Source organism: Paramisgurnus dabryanus, chromosome 1 (assembly GCF_030506205.2).
Source record: "Paramisgurnus dabryanus chromosome 1, PD_genome_1.1, whole genome shotgun sequence".
Taxonomy (NCBI): Eukaryota; Metazoa; Chordata; class Actinopteri; order Cypriniformes; family Cobitidae; genus Paramisgurnus; species Paramisgurnus dabryanus.
The window spans coordinates 67,344,931-67,359,085 of NC_133337.1; the positions used below are offsets into that span (position 1 = coordinate 67,344,931).

Genomic DNA, 14,155 nt, shown 5'->3' on the forward strand with positions numbered 1-14,155 from the left:
TCTTCTGTATGCGAATTTTGATCCATAACAAAATGCTTTTTTGCATAGTTCTGTTGAAAACTGTAACAATCTATCCTACCACGTTATACAATGGAATCACTTTAAATTTATACCCACATTAAGTCCTTGAATTTGAGGGTATTGGACCTGAAAAAGTCCTTGAATTTGAAGTTAACCAAGGTGTGGGAACCATGAACAGTTGTTGCCGATTGCTCTAATAATAGCTTGCTTGTTGCGTATGTAGACAGCTGCAGTATTATAAAATCTTGAATTTAACTGCACAATCAGGTCACTTTCACAATGACTGACAAAAAGAACAAAGAGCAAAAGTTACATTACACACGAATGTAGCCTTAAACCTGTCACACATCCGCCGAGAAGCACAGCGTCACGTTCCCTCTAGGGAATCGCACAGCACTGCAAGGAGGGGATGAGTGGTGGATTGAGCTATTGGTTGTAATTTGCAGCGTCACCTCTAGATGTTGCTTTAATTTACACAGTGCACCTTTAATTAAAGCTTTAATTCATTATTATGTGTATTCTCAGGGGCTCAAACCCATGACCTTGTGCTAACGCAATGCTGTACCAGTTGAGCTGTTTAGAGTGTCAGTGGTACACAAACAATACAATACACGATACTCAGACTTAAGTTAACATCCTTCGATTCGTCACTTTAAAAGCTATTAGAACATTTTGTATTCTGTAAGCCTTTAATAAAAGATTGATTCAACTCATACACTGCGAGCACACCAATGAGATTGAAGGAGAGTCAGAACTGAACATGCTGTACTTGTGTCAGGGTCAGAGAGTGGGTGGGAGACTGGAGCAAACACACAGAAGACGAATCGAGGAGGTACAGCGAGCTGCTAAATGAATCGAATCGCAGCAAAACAGGAAGTGAGGGGGAGGTTGAAGATGTAGAGTTTGTAGACACATCTCACTCTACATTCCCTTTTCCCTTCCTCAGTCCTGGACCGTGAAGCGAAAAGGGAGGGGCGTTTCTGCAGCAATCCGAGCTTTGCTTTCTAATCAGACCTTTTCAGACCTCTCTCTCTCTCTCTCTCTCTCTCTTTCTTTCTCGGTGTGTGTTCATATGCTGCTCGCATGTCCACTAAGGAGATGACAATGGGAAAAAAGCCAACAACCCAAACCACTGCAACTGCATCATTGACCAAATCTTCACGGGAGGCCTGCAGTCGGACGTGACCTGCCAAGTGTGCCAGTAAGATCAACCACAGTGTTTGTGTTTAATCTTCTAATGTTTTATATCTATGAAACCCTCCATTTGTCCTTGACCAGTTCACCCTTTCTGTGTGTGTGAGTAGGCACTTTTAGCCACAGCATTACCAGCATCCTGGCTGTAATGAAGCCTTATAATAAGTGACCAATTTGGGATGCTGTGGGCCTATTATTCTAATGGTGCTCCTCACATCGAAGATTACACTTAAACAAGATTTAATTTAAGGTTGCCATTAGCATGTTGCTAAGCTAATGTTGCCATATACTAAGAAGCATTATAACACACAGCAGTTACTGGTTAGTATGTGACCGTGTCTGTGAAATCAACACAAGTTTCATAATCTAATTTTTAGACTGGACGTTAAAGTTTGATTTTAATCATTTATTTTATTTTTATTTATTTGATTAAATTATGACATGACCTGCTCTGTCAATATTAAGGTTTTATTTTTACAAAATGTCCTTTATATTATGTAGGATGGTTTTATGTGTCTTTAAGCAGTAAATCTTCAAAAATGTCTTTAGTTGGATTTTCACATAGACTGGGTCACATTTTTTTAGTTCACCACTGAAATATGCATTGACAGCAAATGCATTATGGGATTGCCTTCACCATAAAGAATGCATACATTCCTACCTTAAAACTTACAAGGTGCTGTCCCAGGAGGAAGTGTAATCACTCTCTTCCTTTTGAACAGGCCTCAAATCTTAAAGGGATAGTTCACCCAAAAATGAAAATTCTGATTATTAAGCCACCCTCACCTAGTGATTGTAAGCAGTTGACGGCACCCATTCACTTCTATAGTAGGAAAAAGTGCTATAAAGCATGTGGTTGCCATCATTTTTCAAAGTATTTCCTTTGTATTCAACTCACTAGGTTTTAGAACAGAGCCGATGAGTACATATCCTGTTTTCTTTATATAACCCAGTTTGAATCATGCCCTCAAAATTAGGGATGTGCATGACATAATTATTGGAATAATTATTTTAAAAAATGCGATTCAAATTTTTTTTTTCAAATGCGTCACCCTGAGGTTAAGGCATACGGCTATATTTTGACATATATATATATATATATATATATATATATATATATATATATATATATATATATATATATATATATATATATATACACACAAGGAATTAATATGGACAACGTCTTGCCGTGCATTATAGGATTTTATTACACAAATGATCATTGAATGCTTTTTACTTTTTTACATTATTGCTAACAGAATAAGGAACAGATTCTAAGCAGAGCAGATAAATATGATTGTTTTTCTTAGCAAAAAAACATGTAAAACTAAAGAAGATACCATTTTGGTTTTTAACCAAAATACACATACAGAATATAAGTTGATATTTCATAATTATAAGCTTTTTGTGAAATTGTGACAAAATAAAAAACAATACATAAAAATATATAAAAAATTGTCTTAAAAAACGTCATTTAAATAAACAAATAATCAAATATTATTTTTTTTTAGCTCAAATATTCTAAAAAAAAATGCCCATCCCTAATAAAGAGCCATTCTGCAAGATGCCATTTATGCTTAATAGCACCACCTTGTTGTAAATAAAGGTATTGCATTTTACCTGAGCTAGTCTCTATGCTACTGTGTAAAGTCCTGCTGTGTCTTAATAATTTAAAGGGGTCATATGATGTTTTCTTTTGTTATTGGAGTATCAAAAATTGGTAAAGTCTCATCCACGCCTTCCTAAAATGCCTCATTCAAACACGCCTAAGCATATCTACGTCATTGTGTGGGCCAAAATCTATACGCAAAGAAAAAAGGCATTACTTTATTTCTCGCTGTATTATTGATGCCACAGCAATTTTGTAGGAGCTGATATTCAACAAATATGGTACAAATAAGGGGCGTAACATATCCATCACACGCTTGAGTTATTCGGAAAGTCACAATGCACAGGATTGCTGGCCAATCAGGGCACACTGCGCTTTTCAGAATGATGAGCTTAATAAAAGTTGTTTTAGAAAGGCAGGGCATAGAGGAGACACAATAGTGTAGGGTATGTGGAAATTAATGTCTTTTTTGATCTTTAAATCGTGTAAATGCATAGCATTACACCAAATACAAAAAAATTATAATGTAAACAATGTGATATGACCCCTTTAAGTGCAAAGTCATCCATTACATAACAGTTTTGTTTCATTTAGTTTCTCCTTGCAAATATTTCTCTCTTTTCGTCTCTTTATCCACAGTGGAGTGTCCACGACAATAGACCCATTCTGGGACATTAGTTTGGACCTGCCTGGTTCTTCCACCCCCTTCTGGCCCCTCAGTCCGGGCAGTGATGGTAGCGTTGTGAATGGAGACAGCCATCCCACTGGAGCAACCACACTCACAGACTGCTTACGAAGGTACGCGAGTGTTAATCATACTACAGTATCTCCATATCCCACAGGCTGTCCCTGACACATGTTTCTGCATTGCAGGTTCACCCGACCTGAACATTTAGGAAGTAGCGCCAAGATCAAATGCAGTGGTTGTCATAGTTACCAAGAGTCCACTAAGCAACTAACAATGAAGAGACTTCCTATAGTGGCATGCTTCCACCTTAAAGTAAGTGCTTGTGTTTTTTTAAGCGTTGCGTATCAAAGTGCATCAAGTGTTGTTTATTTAGTTCTTGGCTTGTTAGGTAGTCATTAGCTTCACTTAGCCAGAGTTTTGACAATCAGCATAAAATCGGGTCCACTTTGCAGCTTGTTCTGGCCAAGAATCGCTTACTTGGAAGGGAGGGGAACATCTAATCAATAATAAAAATGACCAGCATTGTTTTGCTGTATTGGTTAGTGCCAATAGGTCTCAAAATTGATAATGCCCCAACAGACCAGCAAGCAAAAACTTTTCTTTAGAATGGTGGTCTATTAATCTGATACCTGGATCAGTGTTGGCACCATTATAGGCCTTTCTCAACTGATCTGGTTTTGGTCATACCTGTCTGATGTAAATTGATAGTAAGCTGGTTTTGTGAACTCCAACAAAGACAAGAAAACACCATGAAGGCAGTGAACATGACACCAAAGCTGATAAAAGCTATGAAGTAAAAGCTAACTTTTCTGTGAGAACAAAGCCTTGGGGACCCCAATTCGCAACAGATTTTGCAACAGCTGTATGTTGCTATTGGATTGTTTTTAGCATAATATAATGGCAGGATAATATTTATCATACAGTGGCAAGAAAAAGTATGTGAAACTTTTGGAATTTCATAGTTTTCTGAATAAATTTGTCATAAAATGTGATCTGATCTTCATCTAAGTCATGTGAGCCATGCCTCGCCAAAAAGAGCTTTCAAAGGAGCTACAATCAAGAATTGTTGCTTTACATAAAGCTGGTAAGGGTTACAAAGTTATTTCAAAGACTTTAGAAATTCACTAATCTACAGTTAGGCAAACAATCTACAAATGGAGACACTTTGGGACTGTTGCTAATCTACCAAGAAGTGGGCGCCCAGTCAAAATGACAGCAAGAGCACAACGAAGACTCATCAATGATGTAAAGAAACTGCCCCGAATGGGAGCCAAAGATTTTAAGGAATCATTGGAACTTACTAACATCTCTGTTCATGAGTCTACAATACGTAAAACACTTAATAATCACGGGATCCACAGCAGGACACCACGGAGGAAGCCACTTCTTACTAAAAAAGCATTGCTCCATGCCAGAAGTTTGCAAACGAGCACATTGACACCCCACAGCGGTATTGGCAAAATGGTTTGTGGACTGATGAAACTATTTGGAAAACACACAGTCCTCCATCTGGCGTAGAAAGGGCACGGCATATCATCATGAAAACATCATTCCAACTGTAAAGTATGGTGGAGAAAACAACATGATTTGGGCCTGCTTTGTTGCATCAGGGCCTGGCCAGCTTGAAATCATTGAGGGGAAGATGAATTCCCAAGTATATCAGACAATTCTTCAGGATAATGTGAGAATGTCTGTACATCACCTGAAACTGTGTAAAAGGTGGGTAATGAAACAGGACAACAACCCAAAACACAGCAGCAAGTCCACAACAGAATGGCTTCAGAAAAAAAATCCGCCTTTTGGGGTGGCCAAGTCAGAGCCCAGACCTCAATCCAATAGAGATGCTATTGATTGACTTACACATTAAAGGTCCACATAATATGACTGCTAAAGCAGTGCTGACAGGATGAATGGGCTAAAATTCCTCCCCAACAATGTGCAGGTCTAATCCACAGCTACAGGCCTGCCTGCTTGAGGTTATTGCTGCCATGGGGGTCAACCAGTTATTAATTCTAAGGGTTCATTTACTTTTTCCACTGCCATTTTTGAATGTTCAATGAATGTGTTCAATAAAGACATGAAAGATCAGAAGTTTTTGTGTAATTATGTTTATACACATTATAGGGCTCAACACAAATTATTTTTTATACTGGCCCAGTTGAGCCAGTGGTTCAGGTTTTCACTTGCCCTGCCAAAATTTTCACTGGCCCCAATAAAAAATGTCAGTGTCACGCATTTAAAAATAATAATTCAAAACGTCAAATATATTTTTTGACCCGAACGTCTCTCACGCTTGCCCCGGGCCACCGGGCAGTCCTTTATGTTGAGCCCTGCAATACCCTTGACTAGATCAGATCACATTTTATGACAAATTTATTCAGAAAATCAGGGGCAAAAAAGGGCCAGAGTTTCCATGCTAGACTTGCAGCGTGAATAAATTTGCGCACAAGGCAGCATGGGTAAACCCAGGCTAGAAATTTTAAAAGGTTCACATACTTTTTTTTGTAACTGTATATGCTCGACTGTGAGTGACATCACTTATAAATGTAAATATGCCCATAGTATAACCCCACCCCCAACACCGATGGACCGGTGTCTGAAGAAGTCAACGGGCACTGCGATTTTAAGTTCAATAGCAAATAAAAATTGCTATTGAGCATAAAATATGGGAGTTTCCTCCATAAGATGGGGGAAATTCTACTGCACTATTAAGTTTTAAATTTGGCATATATTGTATGTTTGTGTTAACGGATATGCATTTGCTTGAGTTGCGTCACAGTTTCTTCATCCACAAGCTGAAAACGCAACTGCAGATATAATCTACATTTTTAAAGTTGTTCGCAAAATCCCTCCATATACTAGCAATAAATGTCTCAATGCTCTCAAGTCTGTTTGCAAAAAGTTGCTTGATAAAGTCATTGCTTAAAGAGACAGAAAACAATGAACTGGTCGCTTGTCCTTGTTCCACTCCGGCAAGTGTACAGTTGGTGTGACGTACTGTAATTGATGCCATAAGCAAAGTCCAGTGATATGTGTGCACAATATCCATGCAGTGTCCACAAGATGACACCGCTTTCACATGGGTGTCTGCACTGGTGCTCTATTAAATTTAAAAACACAGCATAACTGGGACTTTAGGGTTTAAATAGCCATTTAAATCTATCATATGCTTGTTTGGTATGAAGACATGTTACTAACATTTATGAGTGCATGCCAGGGGATACTCTGTCACCCCTGTTCAACTGCTTTATTTTGTTCGTTTGCAGCGGTTTGAGCATTCTGCAAAACTCAGACGAAAGATCACCACCTATGTGTCATTTCCTCTGGAGCTGGACATGACACCCTTCATGGCCTCCAGGTATGACTGGTACTCATGTTTGCTGTCATCATTGCTGTCATCGGTATTTGACATTTGTTATTCAAGATGACGGCAGCAAGAATCATTATCTTCATTATGGTTTTGACAGAAAGGTCTTCTAGGGTACAGGTCATCGTGATGTATTTGGAGATGCATAAAAGCGTATGATTTAATGGATAATGTTGGACCTTAACTGACATAAAGGTGCACCATGTAACTTTTAGAAGGATCTCTTGACAGAAAAGCAATATAATATACATAACTATATTATCAGTGGTGTATAAAGACCTTACATAATGAACAAGGAAGTTGTCGTCTTGTTTCTACAGTTACCCTAAATGAACAAACTGTTCTATAGAGAGGATTTTGTCCATATAGACTGTAAAAAATATGGACGTTGTGTCTGTGAGGTCACACATAGCTTTTTAAAGCCAACAGTTGGCAGAACCTTCCGTCGCCATTTTGGCAGCGCCTCACCTTGCATCACTCACAGATAACCAAAAATGGGTAAAGAGGGGGAACGTGGGTGAAGCTGAGGTGGCTGGTTGCTGAAACCACGCCCGCCTAGCTGGACTCTAGTGACAGCAGTGGCTGTTCAACCGTCACTCAAACGGCCACGCCCTTAATTATGCAGAACTTTAAGGCTTAATATCATTTAAACTGATGAGTTACAAAAAAATTCACCCCTCCTCACAGTTGTCCTGAAGGGCAAAATTTGCTATATAAACCAAAAACACTTTTTGTACCAGGCTGTAAACATTATTTTCTGCTGTATAGTTGGGCATTTTAACATGGAGATCTATGGGAATTGACTCCCTTTTGGGGAGTCTCTAGCGACCAGTCCCTGAATTGCAGTTTAAGTAACTTCAGTATTGGCTTCATCAGAGAAATCAGAATGTTCCCCCTCGGTTTTGTCTTAAACGATGACGTTTTTGTCCTGATACAGCTACTGTTGCTTCTGTATGCGCTTCGAAAGGGAGGGGTGAGCTGTGGACTGTGCCATTGGTTGCTCCATTGTCTGGATGTTTTGCATCCTTATGCTGTGTGCATTCACAAACTAGCATGTAACCTGTTGTCACCTTTGTGATTTAATTTTGTTGATTTGAGTAAGTCTGGTATAAATTAACCTGCCTAGTTAGGCAGCATTTTTGGATGTCATGGCTCCGCCACCCAAACAATCTCAAAATGTAGAAAACAAAAGGGATGGTGCCATCCAAAAATACTGCATTTTAATTTAAATATGGTCGTGTATAGATGATAAAATGTATAGATTTATTCACAAAACTCTCTCAGGATTTTTATGAGTAATGCTGTTTGCATGTGTCAGCTTTGGTGAGTTGCTATTAACAAGCAGTGACTTTGATGCATTCACCTCTGAGATTCTATTTAGATAAAAACATCAGCTTATGTACACAGTAGACAGCAAGCCAGTTCATTAGGTTTAGAGACGCAGCCAGTGTTTGTTTAGCTAGCAAGTTCTAGAAGGTTCTCTAAAAGTCTAGAAAAGTATTTGAGTGACTTCACAGCTTAACTGAGTGCTAATATTGATGTTTTTCTTCTGCAGTAAAGAGAGCCGAATGAATGGACAGTACCAGCAGCCAGTAGATTCATTAAACAATGATAACAAGTAAGTGGAAGTGTGTATAAATACTCAAATGAGGTTATAGACCCGAAACATCTTCTGTTTGTTCACTTTGTATGAGCTCACACTGCTGTATTAATGGGTATAAATTCTGTCTAAAAACAATGATTTTCTCGCTCTCTCTTTCTTTTTTTCTTTCTCGCTCTCCCTCTCTCTCTCTCTCTCTCTCTCATGCAGGTATTCTCTCTTTGCAGTGGTGAATCATCAGGGCACGTTGGAGAGCGGCCATTACACCACATTTATCCGTCAGCACAAGGACCAGTGGTTTAAATGTGATGATGCCATCATCACTAAGGCCAGCATTAAAGACGTTCTGGACAGTGAGGGGTCAGTCTTCAATTCAGCCTTTTATATCCATACATACAGTCCCCCTAAAACTATCAATCAATCAATCAATCAATCAATCAATCAATCTTTATTACAGACTCGGGGTCCAGATAAAACAAAAGAATACTACAGACAAGACATTAAAACAAAATAAACAACCCACACATCAACCCACACAATAAATAGCTACAGAATACAACAATACCAATGTCTCCAAAGCTTTGACTGATATCGTGTAGTACTCACACTTATATTAGATAGACCCACAATAATCTCATTATTAGAATAATTTAGCCGGCAGATAAATCTATAGATGAGATTTCGTAGCAGTGCTTTAAAAGTAATTACTCTAACACTCACAAACATATCGAGTCACACCGACCTCGTTTTAACATGGTTTAATATTTTTGATATTAAATGCAATAACATTCATACGAGTTGCTTCTAACATGACACAGACTGTTCCTACTTATCTCATGTTAATCTTGAGTACAGTATTACATCCTTTTTATATCCAAAGAGTCTTTAGTTATATCAGATTCATAAATGACAGCTGTACCACTACTTTCCGAATAATCTTGAGTTCCTGGAGGTGTACCGCGGGTCACGAGCAACCAACACACACAAAACATTATCCCACTTTCTCTTATGATTCACTACATGTTCGTGTCATTTATATATTATGCAATTACGCAAAGACATTTGATGCATTTTTCCCGCCTACGACTAATGATGACCCGGTTGGGGCCGCCCCATTTCAAAGAAATCCAGCGTTAAGCAAACACACTCGCACAACTCTGCTGCTACCCCAAATAAACAAACTATATTCATTGTTTTTTACAATGCTGGGTTTTTTGGAAAGCTGAACAAGACAAATTTTCCCTCACAGACAACAACACTTTGATTTCGTGTCAGCTCTTGGTTAGTGTGTGCATGCGCGCTATTCCGGTTAAAGTGCCCATATAAGGACTTCCACTGTACTTCCTGCACTAAAATTGCCCATAAAAGAAATAAAGCAAGATTGAATGCATGAATATTTTATGTTTGAAAAATGTTTCAGAAACTTGTACAAATCCTTGCGAAGTGCATTCAGCACGGAAATACTTTGTCACACGTCCAAATGGTTTTTTGACACTTTGCCTATGTTTAGCTTGAGGAATCCAAGTGTTAAACACTATTGATAAGTCAGAATGCATGAAATGGCTTTAAATCCCCACCCCCAAGTGGGTTGCCCTGAATCATAGGTCTTCAACAGCGGGTCCATGGTGATATGACTTGGGGTTCTGAAAATATTCTTTGAATTAAAAAAATATATATATATATATATATATATTTGGAAAAATTTAATTAGGCATCAAACAAAAAAAGCATTAATAGGATTTTAATAGAAATTATAAAATAGTTAATTAAAATAAATGTTCCTCTGTTAAAATCAATTCAGTAAATTTAAAAGGTTATGTAGTATGTTAACAGTTTTTATCTGTTAATTTGTTTTCTTAACAAAAATGCTCATTTTAATATATTTGTAATATAACTATCATCATAAAGTATTATCATCTACATTTGATACATAGAGCAGAGGTCTTCTTTTTATGGCCAAGGACCCCTTCATCTAACTAATTTATTTTCTAGTATGATTTAAAAAAGAAATTTTTTCGAAAAGTGTAAATGCTGTGGCACTTGGTTTCATATTTGTGATCTAATGATAAGAGCATCAAAGTTTGTTTTTACATTTTCAATCTTAAACATAACCTTAACTTATTCAGTCAATATCAATTTTATATATTCACAGACTGTTCTTTACAATATGTAAGATGATTTTATGTAGAAATAGTAAATCGCAAAAAATGAATAGCTGGATTTTCAAAGAAAGTATGGGGTTAAGTACTTAAGTATGAACATAGTAGTTTTTTTTTTCTCTTAAGAAATATTATTTGTTATTAAGAAATATAACAAAAAAATCTTTACAGTTTATTTTAACACTTACATAAGGTGTCACATTCAATTGTTCTTAAACATTTTTTTTTTTTTGCAGGTACTTGTTATTTTACCATAAACAGTTCCTAGAATATGAATAATTGCCAGATCCAGAAGTGGTCCGAGTTAAACGCTGTGAAGGGAAGATCATATGAGTGAAGGTGGGGTGGAAAACAGAAACAAAGCAAGCAAGCAGCATAAAGCACCCAGCCTGACACTTGTTCATCCCAGGAGAGCTGGCAAAGTAGAAGAGGGTTCAATCACGCAGCCCTTCTAACTAAAGAAAATCAAAACGACTAAATAAGAATGAAAAAAATGACACGGCTAAACCAATCTGCACTGAGCAACCGGAGCATACTTGACAGATGGAGAGAGAGAGGAGGAGGCGGCGGCATTAGAAATGAAGAGCCCTCCACCTGTTCTCTTTCCTCTCACTACAGATAGAGGAGACAGACTGACATCTCATCACCCTGCTTTTAAAGGAATAGTAATGACCCCTCAAAAAAAGTTATTTACTCATTCTCATGTTGTTATGAACCCACTTGACTTTCTTCTGTGTTATGCACAAGGTACATTTACATTTTAAAATAAAGTGAATAGAGACTGTCAAAGCTTTAACATGACCAAAAAGACAAGATGATGAAACATCAATAAAAAGTCATGAAAGTGGTTAATATGACTAACTATATATATATATCAAGTCAAGTGTTGTGACAATATACTGTATAATATATATATTTTTTTTACATTTGTTACTCTCATGAGCCTTCATAAACACAAGAAATACAAAGATTTTTCTTATTATAATTTTTTTTTTAGTTGCATGGACCACATTTTTTTTTTGACAGCCCCAGGATTATTTGACTAATTAAAAAAAATCTTGTTAAACAGTAGTAAGTCGTGGGTTTGGAACAACATGAGGGGGTGTGAATATTGACAGGGTTCAATTGTTACGTGCGTTCCTTTTCTTTAACTTCACAATCTCATTTTTCTTTTTTAGTTCTCATAATGAATATGAAACATTTATGTGACTCACATCCCCAAATGTTTCAAGAAGTATATGAGGGAAAATATCCCTTTATTTCTTTGTATGCATTATTGATGTACTGAATGCAAAAGACAGAAAAGAGGTATTATGAACTTTAATGTAATCCTGTATTGTTTATTAATTGAGTTTGGAAATACTGTCAGTGTCCAGCACTTTCTTTTTCATACAAAAGAGTTTAAAACTCTACCTGCCCTCGTTTGTTTTCAATGTGTTTTTCTTTTGGTCGAGGGCTGAAAATGTATCACACACACATGCATAAATATATATAAATATATTTTTATAATAAGTCATTCATTTCCTGTTTACATGTCCTGTATCCCCATCACCCCATTTTCTTCTCTTATATGTGCTGTAAGTCTTCGACATGAACGGAAAGAAGGTATTTCTGTGCGAAGTATAGCTTTGTTGCATCTTGGTCTCTTTTTGTTGAACATGAAATGTTTCAGTTGCCGATATGTTGCTACAGGTTTGGTTGTGAAGGCTTGTCATGTTTTCGGATGCATTGTGAATGAAGACTTGTTTTTCTTTCCTTTCATGTGATGCCTGTTGCCACCATGGCTTGATTCAGCAGTGTTATTCTCAGCCACATGTTGCTCCAGTCGTGTGCGTGTTTGTGTGCACGAGTGCGAAGGTGCGCACGTATGCATATTCATACTACCTGAGCGTGTGTGCGCGCATGCAGGTATGTGGGCACCTGTGTGTTGGTGTTGTCAACGTGTGCGTGTGTGTGTGTATGTGTGTACTGAATCAGTACTCAAACTTGGCATGCCGTTCAAACTGGATGCTAAAAGACTTTGGGGAGGATTTTATAAATGTTAATTATGTATCTATGTATAGTATGTATGTATGTAATGTATGTAAAACAAATCAATGGAAAAAATAGTGGAAATGGTGCTGTGTTGTCTGTTTTCTTCTATAACGTATCAGTCTTGAGAAACACAAGATTTCTGCATATAGAGGAGATTTAATCCCAATGTCAAATCTGCCAATCTATCTGCATTTACTCTGATTAAGGATAAAATATTTTATTTTGGTTTTAGTTTTTACAATTATTATTATTATTATGCATCTTAATCTGTTCACAGTTTTTACTTTATTTCATTTTTAAACTGATTTTTAAATAGAGGTTCCAGTTAAATGTTGGTAATTGTGTTACAGGAAGCAGTCATACAAACAAAGTATATATCTTTGAGGTACCAATATTGACCTTTAGGTGTACTTTTAAAGGGGAACTGCTCCGTGTGACAACTTTTGTACTTTTATTTATGAGAGTGTACTTGCAATAATAATTCCCTAATAATTTTTTTAAAGATTAGCTTACCGTATTTAATGTGATGTGTCGCATTACTACCTTATGTAGGCATTATTTTCTAAAAATTCAACACCCCATTGTTGATAATTCCTCTCATAAACTTCAATCAAAATCTGAAAATGTACTTTTGCCCTCTAGTGGCGATCATTCTCTGATTGGGTGGGAGCATGTTTTAACTCCGCCCCCTCCAACTATCAGTCTGATGCCAGTTTTAAACACCTACTTTTCTATATCCAATCAAAGCACAATGGTAAACACAAACCATGCCCACAATTTTCCTTATATGATATTAGGCTTGTTTGGCCCTGTCCCAAATGGCGCACCTCGTGTGGACTATGGGTCTGGTGGCCTTAAACTGCGCATGCCTGCTTAGTCTACGAGTCCGTAGGGTGTCCTATCTGTCATTTTTACGCTCCGAAGTGTGCTCATCAGCGCCCCTTCACTGCTGCAGGCTCCACACACTTTACCAACCAAGAAGTCCTTGCGAAAGAGCAATCAGAATGGGAGTAGTTCACACTGATGGGCAACTTCTCTTCCTATTTCTGGCTTGGGTCCTTAAAGTCTGCACCACATGATGTCATCAAAGTGTGGACTCTGAGGAAGTTCAGATGTCTGGAGTGTGCCATTTGGGAGTCTACACTTTGATGACATCATGTTGTGCAGAGCTTAGGGAACCTTGACACGAGGGCGCCCCAGAGTCGTATTTTGGGACAGTCGCTCTTGACAGATTGGACACCCTACGGACTCGTAGACTAAGTGAGAATGCGCAATTTAAGGCCACAAGACCGAAAATCCACATGAGGTGCGCCATTTGGGACAGGACCTTAGATGAAAGCAGATGGGTGCAGTGAGGGGAGGAGTGATAAAGAGTTTTTAAGTCGATCCAGCGAGAGCAACTGCGGCCGACTGCAAAATCAAAGGAGACCGCTTCTCCATGGCAAGAGTTCTTTGGCACAGGTCAGCGTGACATCAGAGC

General features: G+C 37.7%; 1 protein-coding gene across 2 annotated transcripts in view; it reads left to right on the forward strand.

Moving 5' to 3' along the window:
• The window catches only part of usp22 (ubiquitin specific peptidase 22), a 45,264-nt gene extending 32,504 nt beyond the window's left edge, over positions 1 to 12,760 (forward strand). The window contains exons 7-13 of one of the 2 annotated variants that reach the window (XM_065253484.2): positions 1,117 to 1,222; positions 3,467 to 3,625; positions 3,701 to 3,827; positions 6,782 to 6,873; positions 8,438 to 8,500; positions 8,693 to 8,842; positions 10,878 to 12,760. In XM_065253484.2, coding sequence (XP_065109556.1) covers positions 1,117 to 1,222; positions 3,467 to 3,625; positions 3,701 to 3,827; positions 6,782 to 6,873; positions 8,438 to 8,500; positions 8,693 to 8,842; positions 10,878 to 10,920 — 740 coding nt within the window. In that variant the 3' untranslated portion in view covers positions 10,921 to 12,760. The remainder of the gene's footprint in view (positions 1 to 1,116; positions 1,223 to 3,466; positions 3,626 to 3,700; positions 3,828 to 6,781; positions 6,874 to 8,437; positions 8,501 to 8,692; positions 8,843 to 10,877) is intronic. The other variant, XM_065253485.2, reaches the window with a different exon arrangement.
• Positions 12,761 to 14,155: the final 1,395 nt, after the last annotated feature.